General features: G+C 30.6%; 1 protein-coding gene and 1 long non-coding RNA gene across 11 annotated transcripts in view; one reads left to right on the top strand and one right to left on the bottom strand.

The window, feature by feature from the left end:
- Positions 1-1,045: 1,045 nt before the first annotated feature.
- Positions 1,046-17,657, bottom strand: part of LOC121126795 (cytosolic carboxypeptidase 2) — a 111,633-nt gene continuing 95,021 nt past the window's right edge. For all 8 annotated transcript variants that reach the window (XM_071892363.1, XM_071892364.1, XM_071892365.1 and 5 more), the window contains one exon: positions 1,046-2,188. In XM_071892363.1, coding sequence (XP_071748464.1) covers positions 2,172-2,188 — 17 coding nt within the window. In that variant the 3' untranslated portion in view covers positions 1,046-2,171. The remainder of the gene's footprint in view (positions 2,189-17,657) is intronic.
- LOC121126798 (uncharacterized) lies at positions 2,197-7,568 on the top strand. Of its 3 annotated transcripts, none has more exons than XR_011782927.1 (3): positions 2,197-3,673; positions 4,578-5,586; positions 5,651-7,568. It is a non-coding gene; the product is annotated as an uncharacterized lncRNA (long non-coding RNA). The 3 variants fall into 3 exon arrangements; XR_005867191.2 differs by having other exon boundaries at positions 2,197-4,793; positions 4,845-5,586; XR_011782926.1 differs by having other exon boundaries at positions 2,197-5,586.

Genomic DNA, 17,657 nt, shown 5'->3' with positions numbered 1-17,657 from the left:
CTTTGCCGAACAGACACTTTGTCGAATGACAGTTTGCCGAATGACCACTTTGCCAAATTTTATAATAAAAATATTTCATGATGAGTCATGCTCCAATACTATGAAATTATGATTCCCATTGATACTACTCCAAAATGAAAAGATAATGTTAATTATTTGTCACAAATTGCAATAATTAAGTGTTCAGTAATTGATTCACTTAATTATAATGATGCTTCAAAAGTTGGTCATAACCTCAATTTGAACCGTTTTATCAAAAATCATGACAACCGCCCTATAAATAAATAAATGAATTAGAAAGATAAAATATGTTTAAAGATGAGAGGGCGTCGAGTGTGGATTAAGATTAATCAATGACTGAATGAGTGTGGATTGAGATTCAATGGACAATGTAAATCAAGAATAATTTGGATGAAATGGGTTGGAGATCCTATGTACCTGGTCAAGTCCTGATGGGCACTTCCTTTTCTTGAGGTCGTCTGGGTCTCAATAATTCCCCAGATGCGTTTTTCATTGGAGTAGAATCCAAATTACACTACACAAGGAGCACAAGTAATAATTAATTAATATGTTCATATATATGTTCACTAAGATTTTTCTAACTTTTCATACAAGTTGTTTTGTCCGTGCTTAAGCTTCAGAAAGAAATAAAAAGTTGGATCATCAGAAAATATATCAAATAAAGGCATATTAATATTTGCAATCTAGCTTCCAATGCTAAATCCAACGTTTTCCCCTTTTTAATCATAATATTCTATCTGAACTGACTTACTTCATATATCTCTGTATAAAGTATTAACATCTATTATGGGATACACCTTACGAAATAAAACCATTACTTTTTTCCTCGTTAATTATACTTTCTGCCCCTTGGCCAGGGGCTTCTCAAACTGTTGGAGAACCCTTAAGAAGCGTGGAACCTATTATTATACATTATTTTACATTTATGTACCTTGTTATTCTGAGTCATTAAATCCAATATTATTTCTCTACATTTCCAAAAAAAAACCAATACCTAATTAAACTAAATTATTACAACAAATGATATATTTACTTGATTTATTTATATAACCTTTTTTAAATTTAATAAAATCAAAAAAGTACTTTACAAAATATTAAATTTAACATAAATAATACATAGTGATGATTAAATCTTAAAAGAATGAAAATTCCAAGCTATGTTTCAAACATTCCATCTTTTCGTCTGAATTTTAATTAAGAATAATGTTGTAGATCCTTCTATTTATACCAGAATTTTTTTGGATATCGGCATTATTTAACTCCTCTCTAAATTTTTTTTTCATTTTTCATGTTAAGCTCTTCTTACCTTCTTAAGAGGTATATTACAGGTCTATTAACATTATTATTCGTTCTAATTGTCATAGTTTGAGTCCTTTTGTACATGTTCCAAATTTCAATAAGAAAATAGGTGTGTACTCTCCGTCGGTTTTCTCTTTTAACTTCGAAACATTTACACTTACAATATTTATTGTTGATTCTAAGTTATAGAGATCGGTGAGAAAAATTATGATTTAGGTCCGAAGAGGATCAATATCACAGAACTACTTGTAGCTTCTTGGCTACTCCTCCTCTCTCGACTCCCTGAAGTTGTTTTTTTGTTGTAATTAATGGCCATATAATATGGGCACTGCCATATATTTTGAAAAAGAAGGACACGTGGAGTCGAAAGATCTCTTTCTGGACTTTACAAGGAAGGCTGTTAGAGAGGTATTTGTAAAAACTTTGAATATTTTTGTAGGAATGAACTTTCAAAACGTTTCATTTTGACATTTTAAAACGACCACATTACCTTTTAAGAGCCTTATACGAACGTCCAAAAAACTGGGTAAAAACCTATAGAACCTTTAGAAAACAGTATCAAACAAACTTATAGTTGCAAAAATAGGGTGCATTATAACTATATATTAAAAATAAAAAAAACATAATTATATATATATATATTTTAATCTGGTAGTCATTTGCTTGGTAATTCTATGTTAGTTATTTCTGGAGTGGTATGTTTTGGCAATTTAAACAAGAAATCTATTATTCCAGACTAATAAAAAAATCAATTCGAACACGGCATCATCTTTTTTTTCATCTTCTGTTGTAGATGTGAAGTATCCAAAACTTTCATAACCTTCAAAGCAATTTTATGAGTTTTAATTAATTTAAATTTGCTCATGTTCTGAAAAAAAAAATTGATTAATATTAATTAAAGCAATAGTTGAATTTATACTATTTTTTAATAATTTGCTTTCACTTTCAAAACTATGAATTATTTGAATTACTACAATTTTGAACTATTTATTCTTGAATAATAAATTATATGTAAAATATATAGTTGAATTCGTATAATTTTTAATTTGTATGATTTTCTGCATATAAATTGAGAAACACGCAATATTATATCTTCCCAAATCATAGCATAATTAGTAGCTGATTTTTACAATTAAACTTTAATTACAAGTACCATGTATCCTGCTCCTGCCCCTCTACTTACACTCATCCGTATGCTCAGCAAAATTTATATTTATGATTAAAGCTGGGCTGCAAGTTTATATGATTTACTGTTTTGATATTAGAAAAGGAAAAATTGTTGATATATTTGATATTTTTATTTATTTATTGTGAAATATAATTAATAATATTAGTAATTAAATTCATAAAAAAATCATCCCCATCTTTGGATTGAAAATGATGAAAACCATAAAATTTAGAGCTAGCTGAGACACTCCATCTCAAATGTACACAATCGTTTGTCATCCATATTACCAATTTTGATAATTTTTTGGTCAGAATGTCTATCCCATTAAAGAAACAACATGTTTAAAATTTTAGACTTGAGGAGGTGCAAGGACCCGTTTGATAGGTCACCCGATGACAACAATATATTTTTGTCGAATATGTTGTTGTAAGTACACCAAAGGGGATCTTGGCTTCAAATGGTGTGCAAGTAGTTTGTCTAACATTAGTTTCTTCCAGAAAAGTCTTGGGTAAGTTATTATTGAAGTATTTAAATATTCATAAAATTAATTAAAGGAGTACTTTTTCAAATTTAAGATAAGCATATTACTAAATGTTCATAATCTCTCAGATAAGTTGTTAGAAAACTACAGTAATATGGGCAAGAAAAACTACCTAGATCAGGGTCGGCAACCTATGGCACACGTACCACTGCAGGCACGCCGAGTCATATTCACTGGCACCCCCAAATAAAAACATATTCTTGTTGTTTGTTTATGACTTTTACCATTACTGTTGATAATGGCACACTCATTGATTGGAAATGTTGAAATTGGCACTTCATGTCACAAAGGTTCCCTACCTCTGGCCTAGATAGTCTCAAATGGGGTGTTAGCTTCAAATGCTATGTTAGGTATTGTTGTATTATCTGTTTATTTGGGTATATGCATAAGTATATTTCATGGATTCGAGCATTTTGATGTGTAATTTATTTCAGATAAATATAAGTAGTTTTAAATAGAAAGCACATTAAACGACTTTTCTTTTTTAGCTTTACAAATGACTTACGAGACGCAAAATGAGGATTATATATGGAATTTGTAGTTTGATAGGAAAAAGAAGAATTTATTTCTACACATAATTCATATATTTATTCAGTATTAAAATGTCTCATTATATTGTTTATATGTATAATTTAAATTTGTTGGTAATAATTTTTAATATTTAAGATTAATAACTTCGATTTCGTTCAATTTTTATTATTAATTTGCTTGACCTTCTGTATATAACTTTTATTAAAATTTCTAATAAATATTTTTTGTAATAGTTGATTGTTTTTTTTAATAGTCTTTTTTCATTTTAACTATAAATTTTTAACTTAATATCAAAAATATATGTTAAAATACTTTAATTTAATAATACATGGAAGTTTTTTCATGAGTTTCACTTATTAAAGCAAGTATTCCTCAATATGAAATTTAAACTATTTCTATACCAACACTCTTTTAACGTTATAAGAAATATATCGTTCTTATATATGTCAATCCCCTCAAATTTTCTTTCATGGCCCATATCGAAGGAGGGCCTGTAGCATCCATCAACCGAATGTTGAAGCCATGAAGGCCTCCGTCGACTAGGAGTGGTCTGCCATGGAGCCAAACTTCATAGGCAATTCAAACAGCTCTTTTTGCAAGAGGCTTGTCACCATTTGTGAGGCAAATGGCGGTCAAATAGAATAACCAAATTTGACACAGGCCATGTATAAGAAAAGATCAATAAAGATTTTAGTAAATATATAATTAAAGAATGGCAGGCTATTTTCTTATTTCTTTGCTAGTGAGTAAGTTTCAAGTTTCCACCCAGTATATGGACGAGATTCATGGTTCAGATGGAGTAAATGTAATACTATAATGTTGATTTATACTTAATCAGTGTAACTCTATCTGATCAATTAAAAGAATATTAAAAAAACCAAAAAAAAAACACACACACATACAAATGGGTTCAACAAATTATTAACTACACATGTAAATCATAGATATACAAAATTAAATTATACATTTTATACAAAATTAAGTAGACTAATTACCAAAATATCATATGTATTGCAGACCAAATTATCGACAAAAGTGAAGTATATTATCTTTAAGAATCTAGAATATGGCACAAGCAAACTAAAAAAGATACATTATCCGCCAGGGGGTTAACTCATTGTCGCTTGGGCTAATATCAGGCTGGATTGCTAAAGGCCAAAACTGTTGTCTGGCGCCAGTGTATTTTTTTTTCTATTTTAATAATATTTCATCTTTACAAATTGCAATATTGAGGTATTTTTAAGTTGTAATATAGTTATTAATTATTATTTTGATGTATACCAGCGAACTCTTAGATAAGGAAGGGAGGACTCTGGCAACAAACCCAAACAAGTCTACCAAGTAGGATTCATTTTCACTTCACAAAAGAAATTTCACTAAACTTTTTAAGTATAAGTTCATCCAAGTAATTGGAAAAATTTGTGTCGCGTCGGGATGCCATAGTGGCTACATGCTAACTAAGTCTGAGATGAAGGATCCTACTTCCGCCAAAAGACGTTTCCATATTTTCCAAAGGATAAGGAATGACAAAGTCTATGAATCAAAGCTCTCTATTTTAACAATTAGCCATTAGAAACTTTCAAATAATTATGCTATTATATGTGACTCAAATTTTTTATCTTCCAACTATGAAATTCAATTTGAGGATACAAACAAATATTGGCTTGAGGATATCTCAATAAAATATTGAACAAGGATGCTACACCAACACAGTTTCCAAACATACCCTTGTATTTTTCCAAGCTAGCCAAAATATTGAGGAGCAAAGCATCTCTCTCTCTTCAACTCGGATCTTAAAAGAAAATATTACGAATAAAATTCATGTTTTCCTAATGTCTGATACTATTTCTTCGACATCAAAACTAAGTTTAAAACTGAACAGAGCACGCCTACCCCTTGAGTTTTATGAGCGTTTTGACTCCATTGATCAGGCATTGATATTTCATAATCTTGAATTTTCGGATTCACATGGATTTTTCATCGGATTTTGTGCCGAAGTTAATTTAGACTTATCAATTAGAATGTGGTTAGTATTTTAGTCTATTAAAATTTATATGCATTAATGATCATGTATTTTTTAATTTTTTCAGGTACAAGAACAAGGAATTTTCATTTTAACTACTGAAAAACATCATTGACAATAATCTTATTAATAAGTGTGATATTTTATTGAACATACTGGCTTATTTGAATTCCTTAACTACTTGGGATTTTGTTTTTCTGAAAATTTAACTCAAACCAATGTTGAAGATGCAATAGAATCATTTTGTAAGTGTTTTCAAAACCTCAAGCAGCATTTTCCAATTATCCCTCCTTGAAAAATATTCTTTACAAAGGAGGTACACCGCCTGGATGTATGCTTTGTCTATGTTATGGAAAAGTTTTTCAACAGCTTTATATAAAGAACTCTGCAATGAAGCCCTTAATTTGCTTCATTAGTCAGTGATCGCATTTCGCGATTATGGGGATAGAAATGGTGAAAAAGAATGGCTTGTCATGGCAGACTTATCAGGAGTATTTTGGACGTGGTGAATGATTGTAATTACACGATTACCAGGAATTGGAAGTTACCAAGAGAAATGAATGGAAAAACAAATAACCATGGATTACTTTGAGCTTCACTTTCTAAAAGATGTCTCATGTTGGCCTGATGAATGGGAAAGACACTGAGTCTAAGTAACCAGCCTCGACAATAGTTTATTTTAAGATGGACACATACAGATAGGTCACAACTGGAAACATTAGTCAAATCTAGTCATGATTTCGCCGAAGATTTTGCGAAAGATCTTCAAAATATCGACATCATGATTTTATAACCAAAATGCAATCGCCCAGCTTTAAAGGAGCGAAGAAAGAGTTAGAAGATGGAGAAATGGTAGTGGTTTGTGACTCTTGTGATAATTTTTCTTTCGTTGTTTAGGACGAGGTGCAAAGTTTTCATTGGAACAATTCTATGGTAACACTTCACCCTTTCGTTGGATATGTCAAGCAAAATACCAGCTTAAAACATGTTAACTTTGTAGTGAATATAATCAAGAATTGGTACTCTTAAGCGATAGGCAAAAAAGGGCCACCTCTATACCTGGAACTCAGAAGTTTCCCTCAGTTATCTCTGTGTCGAAATTTTCCTTAAAGGTGATACATTTTACTGCTTCTGAGGTATCGATAGTCACTTCAACAAAAAAAAGTTAACTATTGATTCAGAAATTATATTTAAAATACAGCGGCAGTAAGAAAAAAAAATATTATGATGTACCACTATAAATTATTTGTTTTTTCTAAATAACAAAAATAAAGTTAAAAATTTATCTCGTGATCTTTTCATTAATCTGTATTTTATTGAAATTGTACATTTGGTTGGGTAGATATGAGTTAATAAATTTTATTTTCTGAACTAGGTAGTAAAATTTTTAGTAGTTTAGGTTTATAATACCCTATATATTTACAAACACTTAAGGCAATTGTAGAGAGACTAAATCTATATAACTTGAAATTAAAGAAATATTTAAATGAATGTAAATTTGTCTCGCCACAATTCTAAATTAATTATCTTTTCTAATATTGTGCCCAAGTTTTGTACATCCTATTCTTAGTATTTCACTTATAGCGTTGACCCAAATTTGAAAGCAGCCCAAAAACTTTTTTTGAGTAAATTAATATATGTTGACAGTCATTTCATGAAAATTTGAGAAACATTGATGTATACTATATTCGAAATTTTTAAGGTCAAATATTTTACCTCGTGACCTCCAGGTCACAGAGACATTTTATTGTGTAAAAGTATAAAATATAGAATAATCAATTTGTAAATATCTATCTAATCACGTTTAAAATAGATCGATATCATTAAAAACACACGAGACATAGCTGTTTAAAAATATGGGTACTGGCCTCGAGGCTTGAACTTTAAAAGCCTTGAACTCCTGATATGGAGGTCAAAGAAGACTAAAATTTTAGATATTTGTGTATCTATTCAATATTAAACTATTTACAAAATTTCAAAAAAAATTGAGATGGTGCCGTAAAAAATGTCCCTTTTTTGATTGATTTGGTGTGAAATGACTCTATAATAAATCAAGAGTTGAAAAAATACTTAACAGCAAATAAGCAGGTAGGCTTTATTATCAGAATATATTTAATGCCTCAAATAATTTGTATTGTTGGTTAATATTTAAACTAAATAAATAAAAATTTGTTCTAATAAAAAGTATATTTCGAATCGGAAGCAAAGAGTGTATTTATTAATTTGAATAAGTAAATATAATTTACAAGGATAAGCAACTCTTCATCAACTAGGAGGAATATTGCTGAGTATAGCATGAGTTATAATAAAATCAAGTCCAAGTGGGGTCGTCATGTTACTAAGTCAAAGATAAGTTCTCGTAGCACAAGATTTAGGGAGATCTATCGTAGTATAGAGTCCAGGATAAGTTATAAGCTCAAGTCAAAGAAAAGTCGAAGTAAAAGTATCAGTCGTGTTTATCTCATTCAAAAATGCTAGAATTTTTTTTCAAAAAAGAAGATATTTCGTTCCATTCCATAAAAGATCAGAGGGATTCGATAAACATACAAGTATTAAGATATATGTAAATTGTATGACAATAAATTCTTTATAGATGGTGACTGTTGTTGTCTCTATTTAAAGGAGCAAGAAAGTATTTATTCCTCAATCAAAATTATCTTGACTTTCATGAAAAGAAATATTGGTCCCTTTCCTCAACTTCATGAGAATGAGTAATTCATGAATGGACTACATTTGCATTATCTTGAAAGATCCTAATCCAAAAGGATGATAGCTCTTCGTTATCTTAATGAATCAGTCCTTGCTCACTAAAGAAACATATTCCGTAGATTGAACTTATTTGATAATAGTATTGAAATGAGGAAAGGTAGTCCATACTCATCTGGAGGCTCTTTCCGAAAAAAAAAACCATTTTCTGGTTGCCTAACCTTGTAAAAGTGACATTGGCTACTAGATGAATTAGTTGTAACGGATTTAAATCCAAATTATAATTCAAGGACTACTAGCAAGAACCGAGAAGGACTTCATACGTTTCTTATTTCTTGAAACGAGTATATTCTTGAAATTAACTTCTTGGGTTGTCCAACTCATCTTTAGAAGAACCACTTGAGTCAAAAATACTTTCTATTTAATTATTACTTAATAAAATCACTTTCATAAAGTCTCAAGTAATAATGAGTAATAAAATTAAAAGACTTTTGTCAACAGGTGACTCAAATTCGTCAGAAGTCTTTCTTTAGCTAGTAACTAGTATTCTTTGCCCGAATAATCATAATTATTATACAAGGAGGTTTATTATTTTTCCTCAATGTGGCGTTACTCACTGGTGATGTTACAAACGAAAATAAGTAAACAACGAACATGCCCTATTATCTTCTCTTGTTTTTCAATAACAAAAGAGACTTACAAGTTAAAGAAATAAGCAATAAGATTGAAATTTCCGGATAATATAATTATCCATATAGACTGTACGTCACAAACTCTATCTTATAAATGGAATTGATATCAAGGTGAAGGAGATGAGTGATTATTGCATTATTTACAGTAATAAAACTGAAGGACTATCAATGAAATATATTTTTCTTAAAGTAAGAAACAAAGCAGAGATGAGTTTAGAAGGAATAGACTCAACAATTTTAATGAATGAGCTGTGGATGTTAGATAAGAACTCTCTTTTTATGGAACATAAAACTTTATATATGTTGTTGCGTATAGAGACAATTATTCTCCAGGTTATAAGTCACTATCATATACCTTGATGTGAAGGGTCATGTGTACAATCGACGAACCTTCAATTAGAGGAAATGAGATCCATGAGTGAGTAACAATGGGGTAAGATCCCTTGAACAGAGCATGTGGCTAGCATATCCAAATTGAAAGATATTAACTCCTAAAAAAAATCCCATTAATTGCTATCCAGACGTAGGTTTTTTTTTTAGAGGCATTACACTAATAGCATAAATTATATTCAATATTGCATTAAGACAAACAGCAAACTAAAGATGCTTAATTAGAGGAATACTTTATTAGAACAATGATTTGGCAAGTAATAAACAAAAAAGAGAACACAACGACATTTCTCCTTTTCTAATCTCAAAGCAGCTAATTATCGAAACTTTTTGCTTACCCTTAAATATCACTTATGTATGCTAATCAATTTTTGATTCATATTTCAACAATGTAACATTAACTTAATTTCCCATCATTACCACTACCCACATTGATCTCGGTATTTTCGTAGTTTATATATGTTTACGCTTTCTTGTGTATGAAACTACAATATGTACTTATATTCTTCATTAATAAACAAGAATATAGAAGTATGGATTTTTGTCTCTAGGTTTAATAATATAAGAAACTATCATAGTAACATCAGTTCTCTAATAACATTTTCTGTTGACTCCTTTTCAGTTTAAGCTCTTCATATATGGTTGTATAATTAAGTGTAGATTTTCATAAGATTCTCAGTATAAAAGTGACTTGATATTTAAAACAGAGACAAAAGTACTATTCCAGTTTTTAATGAAATGTAGTAAAAAATCATCAAGCTATAATAAAACATAACAATAAGGGTAATTAATATATTTGCAGGTTGCTAAAATATATGCTTTATATATATATATTCGTAACATGTGTATCTTCATAATATCCAGGATAACTGTTCCCTTTAAAATTACATTTGTGTTTTGTCTCTCCGATATTTAGGTAATTTTATTAGGAAATGAATAAAAGTGACAAGGGGTCCTTGTTTAACTGACAATAATTGAGAAGTCCTCTAAACCTGTGAAAATGTGATAAACAGAGCTCCAAAAAAAGTCAGGATCCCATGCTATTTTTATTGAAGAGTTATTGATTTAAGGATTAACAGGACAAATGTAATTTGAAATGGATATTATAGACCGACAGATGGAGTCTCCTCTCAGATAATATCCTTATTTAGAAAAATCTGATTATCATCCATTCTTCCAAGTCCAATAAAATTTCTTTTCACTATATATAGAAATAGAAATGATGATGCTTGGACGCGTTCCCCTTTAAGAGATCGCTTGCACTAAGTGGTTACTTTTTCAGTTTCTTTTGCCAGTCCACATTATGTAAGTTTGACTGTAGTTGTGTTCTGAGGCCTCTGCAGGCAAGGGGGTTTTCCATAATGAGTAAGACTTGAGATATTAAATTTATATGATATATTTGCTGAAATAGTATTAATCAACCTGATAACAGGCAATTCTGTAAATACCAATCATGATATTACTAAAGGACAAACTTTATTAATTGTTAATTGGCTGATTCAACCCTGATATTTCATTTATTCTAGGGCTTATGTTAATAAAATACAGCACTTATAACAGTAATTAATGTGCAAACTTTAGTTTAGAGGCGCTTGAATCAGATAGGAAGTAGAATAATAAAAATATTGAAAGATGTAAATTCTTATTTAAATTCCTTTCTTGGCCCTAATCAGGGTTGCAGACTCGGAAAATTTTTATTCACTCTGGCAACGAAAATTATAAGAATTTGCTTTAATAAAACTTATTTTTAATATAAGGCTTACACTGAATGTTCTTAAAGTTTTTTTACTAAATGTTTATCAGTTATAGGTTATTTATTAATTAATCATAATTTAGGGTACTTGAAAGTTGAAACTAATTTATAAGTTTATTCACAAATTTCAAACATGCTCTGTACGTTCTGTACGCTCTATATAATAACAATTGCCAAGCATATCTAAAGTCTATATTATTATGTTAAGTAGAGAGTGCCCTCTAGCCATGCTATTCTTGTGAATAGTCATTCTCATCAATGTAAAATGTATCGTTGCAGTGAGAGGTTGTGTGTATTATTGTTCCTCGATTACGAGCGTATAAATCATATTCAAAAATTTATACATGAAATAACAATAGATAAGTCCTATAACTTTTCATCCATTTCATTGGTTGTCCATCATGTTAAACATCTTATATTCTAAATATTTTCATTTGACCTGGCACAACTATTTTATACAAATAACTAATACCTACATATAGCAATAAATTAATATATATTGGTAGATTCAAGACTTAAATTACTCAATAGTACTTCTATAGGGTATAAAATATGTTACATCATTAAATCTGGTGTAATTGTGGCTTTCACACAAAATCCCCCCCCCAGCAATATGGTACACAGTAATTAAAAACATATATTTTTAATTATAGGGGACAACAATATGTCTTTATTTCTTTTAATACAACAATACAATTACTTTTCTTTTTATAAAATAAGACAATAACAAAAAATACATATCAACGAGAAAATACAAATTTATGTGGGAGTACATCGAAGAGAATAACATAATAATTAACACAGATAACCAGAAATGGATGATAAAGGCACTAGGGGTATACTATTTATAACACACTCAATCACAATTAGGGCATGTGTTAACTGCTTATGCGAAAGCTTTACAATTCTAAATTGCGTATAAAATATGTTTTTTGTCAACTTAATCATAGACTCCCAAGCCTCGCCCTGATTAGGAGCCCTAGGAGGAATAAACTACCATTCAGTGCTTTTCTCAGTACCCTATTTTATTAATATACCCTTTTCGGACTTCATAAAATTCGTAAGTATCCTTGAGCATCCTAGGAAACTTCTACCATTATCACTCCAAATGACCTTAGGAATGCTACTACGACAGATAAGTCTGTAAAAAACAATTCAAAAATCTATTGTGCTCAATGATCAATACAACTCAAGATGAAAAGCCCAAGAGACCATATCTGCAAACGAACAAATGTATTACTGTAAGTAACAGAACGCCTATTGGTGTTGTTTGTTCGAATTTGGTTCCCATAATTAACCGATACAAGAGAAAAAGGTGGTTTAAGACAAGTCCTGCATTCTTGTAAACAGCCCCTCTTTTGGGGAATTGGACGTGATAGAACAGTACGACAAATTATGCAATTACGAAGTTAGGAAGAAACAAACCTCTAACCGTTGATAATCTAAAAACGACTTCTTAAAAAAGCAAAAACTGATGATGTGTCGGTGTAGAGTGGTCTTATGTGTTCAAAATTAACTAAGAAAAAACATAAGGGAGACTTATTCGATAAAATTAATGGATGTTTAGCAAAAGAGGGAATATAATGATGAGCTTGTAATCTCCCACTGACACGCATAACTTTTTGTTTATCCTCCCAAATTGGATCTAATTAACAAATACTTGAAGGGCAGAGATTTTCCAGACTTCGCAATTGCATTGAACAGATAAAAATTGTCTTTATTGATGTCTAAATAGGAAAATCGTTGCCCTTTGTAATTCAATTGCCACCAACGGGCAAACATTTGTCTTTTAAATTTTCACTCAATAAAACGTATGATCCACGCAACAAGTCTCCTATGTTTACTAAATAAAGAAAAATATTTAACTAAAAGGCATATTGCACCACTGTCATGAATCATTGTACATCATAAGAAATTTTATCTTTCATTAAAAATATAACTAGATGTATGACACAGTCCTGGAATAGGTTTTGGCCATTTATTTTGATGTTGACATAACCAATATGGTCCCTAAAACCAAATGCAACATTTCCCAAATTCTACGGCTCACATTCCGCGACTCGCTAAATCTGCAGGGGTTTCTTGACCGGGAACGTGTAACCACAATACGCTTGGCTTATGACCCTTTATCTGCCAACTTCTATTAGTGATATATGTTATGTTTTTGGAATCCGTCCAAGCGAGGATTCTTGATATCACATCTGGAGTAATATAAATAAAATAGACAACCATGCACTATGCTAATAAAGCAGGATCAAGCTCCATTCGAGGGATCATCATATTCTTCACAGTCTTGACTTTAGTACACGATACAAAAAGGTAAATTTTATATCTTCCCTTTACGAAAAACAGATCTTAAATACAACATTGCACTGCAGATCTTAAATACAATCTTAAATTGGATGAGTCACAAAAATTGCAAAATTGATAATGCACACCATTATGTCTGACACCTATAACTGATTGCAAGAGCGAAAACTTCTTTAAAATATGTTAATCTTCCCTGTAACACTTCCACCTATATGCAAGTTTTTTTGGCAAGGCATCATACCACCCCACCTTTAACTTCCAAGTGTGCTGAAATATAACCTTTTCAAAAAAAAAAAAAAAAATTGGAGAAAATTTACATTGAGGATAACAATATTTAGCTGATTCATACAAAACATAATTATTATAAAACAAACCATTAAGCCATTTGATATTATTCTAGAATATCGTTTTCAGCAAGTTACAGGCTTGATTTATCCTTATAAATAATTATAGGTATTACTACAGTGTTACAGAAGTCAACTCTTTTTTGGAGGTTAAATCTTTTCCAAAAAGAAATACTTTTGTTGACAGAAGCCCGAATTTGGTCCTAAGATCTTCATGAATACCACTGCTACTCAATTTTATACCCAAGATTTCCACGATTCTTTTAACTTTACAGCTTCCAATTTCAAGATTATCTTTATTCTTCTAAGAGACTACAGTTCAAATATAATTCTTCTTTTTATACACAGCCAATAAGTTTTGTTTTATTAAACTTCCAAAAATAATTCAGCATAACTTGTATTCTTGCAATTAGCAGAGAATCAAAATTCGTATCTACGGTTTAAGTGACATCATTGGCATATAAATCAATAATATATTGAAACCGCCCAAAGCCATTGTTCCCTTTAATAATACCTAAAATGAGTTCCTCGATTGCAGCTATGAAAAGAAGTGGACCGAGGGGCATCTCTGACAAGAGCGCTTTTCTTTGATGACTGTCTTGTTCTCTAGTCCATCCAATGAGATCGTTAAAGTGCCGTCGGATAATAAGGAACGTGGAGGATTTATAATGTTTCTTCCGAAACATTTGAATAGATCTAAGAATTTGCCTATGTGGAATAGAGTCAAAAGCTTTACAGAAGTCTATAGCTGTTATTGCCCAAAACTTCTTAATACTTTCCACTGTATCAATTGTAGCTTGAATATTGCGCATTATATTGGAAATCTTCAATTGGTTCAAAAATCATTTTCGTTCAATTCCATTTTTTTTTTGAGAATTGGATCTATTTGTTTAGCCAATACTCGACAGATAATCCTATAGGAATCATTGAAATAGAAATCAAAGGAAATTTCTCAAAATGTTTCAACTTTGTCCTATCTCATTTTTTGGAATCTATGCAGTTTTTCCTTTTGCCTGTGATTTTGTTAGTCTTTCAAACTTTTGCATTGAACGTCCAATTTATGAAAGATACGGAATGCTTCATTGCTAAAATTAGAATCAACTTTTCTAGAGACTCCATCTGGACCACAGGCTTAATTATCCTTATAATACTTTCCTATATTTAAACTTAGAAATAATATCTTTGGTGAAGATATTGAACAATGAAACAATGATTTGAATTCCGTTGAACAATGAAAATTATATCTCTTTTCGGAAAGTGGTTTTTTTTTTGTCCCAAAAATGTACCAGTTGTTTATGACTTTTCCTTCATGAATATTTTTAACTCCAGTGGCAGAAAATATTGTCTTTTAAAAAAAAATTCTTTAGACTTCTGCACGCAAATCCTTCTAACTCAACTTTTCTTTCATTTATTCCTCTGCTATTTCTACTTTTCTAAAAAAATTCGGAAACCCTGCTAAATACTTGCGTGCAAAAATCGATCAATTATTGTGACCATTAGACGTGTGTATGACATTGTTTCCTTCTTATTTTCCAAAAGAAAGTGTGAAGTCTTTGAATGAATTACTTTTATTTTGTTTTGTACTTATCGTCTTCTAGTAACCATTTTGGTATTCTTAATTAAGAAGTTTTTTAACGTATGTGTAATTTCAGGCAATTCAATTATTGATCCAAGGAAGGTGCAGATTTATACATCGCTTTTTACCATATGAGTCAAAATAGTAAATATCAAAAAGAAGTCCACTCTGGAAGACTGATTCCCTCTCCTCCAGTAAATACTTTCTTCTGGACTGAATTTATTAGTCAAGTAAGCGAGGTTGAACTTCAGAATTATATTTGGTAAAGCAGTAAGATTTGGATAATATGAATAAAATTTGTAGGGATCAACATTTAAATCCCCAATTAGAAGTAACCTAGTTGAATCTATAATTTGATAATGAAGAATTGCTTAAAAAAAGAAGTATACCTTTCATTCGGCCCATAAGCATTTATTAAACTGAAACTCACCCCATTTGAAGTATTTCAAGTTTTATGCCAATTACTTTTCTAAACGAATCTCTTCAATTTGTTTTTAAGTTAGAAGATGTTTACAAACTCTGGAAGACTTATCTTCTTCCAATTGGACTTTCTAATTATTTAAAATTTGTACTTATGATAGAATAAGTACAATATGTACTATATATGTGCAAAAATGAAGCATTTTCGAAATAGAAGTTTCTCTCCAGTAAATTTCCGCTTAATTAATTGTCATTAAAGTAGTAAAATTTGATGTATAGACGCAGGATCAGCTATAATTTCTACAATTTAGTCACTGTCTATTAAATTTCCCAATAACTTTTTTATTTTTCCCCTGTTTTATCATCAATTTGTTTTTTTTAGGATAGTGAAATATAATTTCACCAAATTGCTTCAATCATTCAACTATATTGGCCTCATTTGCTCATTTTAAAGTATTTATAAGTGTCACAATCAATTTTATATATTTTAATTAATATTAACCTTGTCAATTTCCTCTCCTTTAAGAGTGACCTCTTCGATTGAACCATCTATTTTTCTTCTTTTAATCACATTGATTTTCTGTTAATTGAAAACTATTTAAACATTTTTGTAATATCTGATACTACAGCAATTTTACGAAAAAATACCATTTGAAAGTTATATCAATGAGATATAATTGTCAATTGTAATCCTTTAAAACAGTTTAAAAAAAGTAATCATGCATGCCCTCCGGCTCAGATAACATCGTGACAATTATTCTCAAACTCCCACAACTGCCTGGAGAACTCATTTTCGTTCATAAACTAAATCACTCGCTGAACGTCGCGTTACGGAAAGAAAAGTGGTTACAGAGATTGATGGGACTCCACAAACGGCTACCCTTGGTTCCGAAAGAGCTTAATTAGAGGTCTACAGCACTTCACTTGCACATCCGTGTTGGCATAAGAGATAGAATAGGGTACCATAATGCTTACAAGGTTTTTGAAGCGGAGATCATCACTCAGGATTCTAAAAAACCGCTGTGGGTGGTAAGAAAAGCTCTGCTGACACCTCTGGAACGCTGAATCGGAGTTTTTACTTTATCATGTACTTGACTTGGGCGATGTTGTTGGGTGTCCTTGTCTCCCAGAGACGTCCTGATGAGATACCTTTCTTCAGCTTAAAAGTGTCATCCCGGATCTTACGATGTGGTGCCTCTAATTTTTATTAATTATAATTATTTATTTTATTATTTTCTGGAATTCACTTGTATGTCTTGATCTGTTTGTTCTTCCTTTTGATTATAAAACAGGTTATGGAACAGATAAATTTTGCATTAATAATATAAATTTAGTTCATTCATAAATCTCCGTTTTTCCTGAACATTCTCGCACGTAGTTACTAAATACTCACATGTAAGAAGAATCAACGATTAATGTACTAAGCTTGAAAAAAAAAAAATATTGAGGTTGTCATCACGAAAAAAATCAGACTCTAAAAAAGGGAATGGTACGACTTAGCTAAATGGACAACGTACTTCGGAAAAATTACGCTCTTAAACTCAATGCCTGAAGGATTCCGTCTCGGTAGGTTCTAGAGAAGGAAATATTCTTAATGTATATGGACTCCAAAGAAAATTCCTTGGTTAGATTGAGTAATTGTAATACTATCATGTTTACTGATACATAACCAATGCAACTCCATCTGAACAATTATAGGAATATATATATATATAAAGAAAATCATATTCCTTAATATATTTGCTCGCCTTTTCTTTGTTAACATGACGCGTTGTGCTTTAACTATTCACGCTCGTTGCTAAAAATATCTAAAGTCACATTGATAATGTTTTATCTCTACTCTTTTTTTATCTTTGTTTTATATGACCCGCAGAGCTTTAGCT

This window comes from Lepeophtheirus salmonis, chromosome 12, assembly GCF_016086655.4.
Source record: "Lepeophtheirus salmonis chromosome 12, UVic_Lsal_1.4, whole genome shotgun sequence".
Lineage (NCBI taxonomy): Eukaryota > Metazoa > Arthropoda > Copepoda > Siphonostomatoida > Caligidae > Lepeophtheirus > Lepeophtheirus salmonis.
This window is presented reverse-complemented; position numbering and strand designations above follow the sequence as displayed.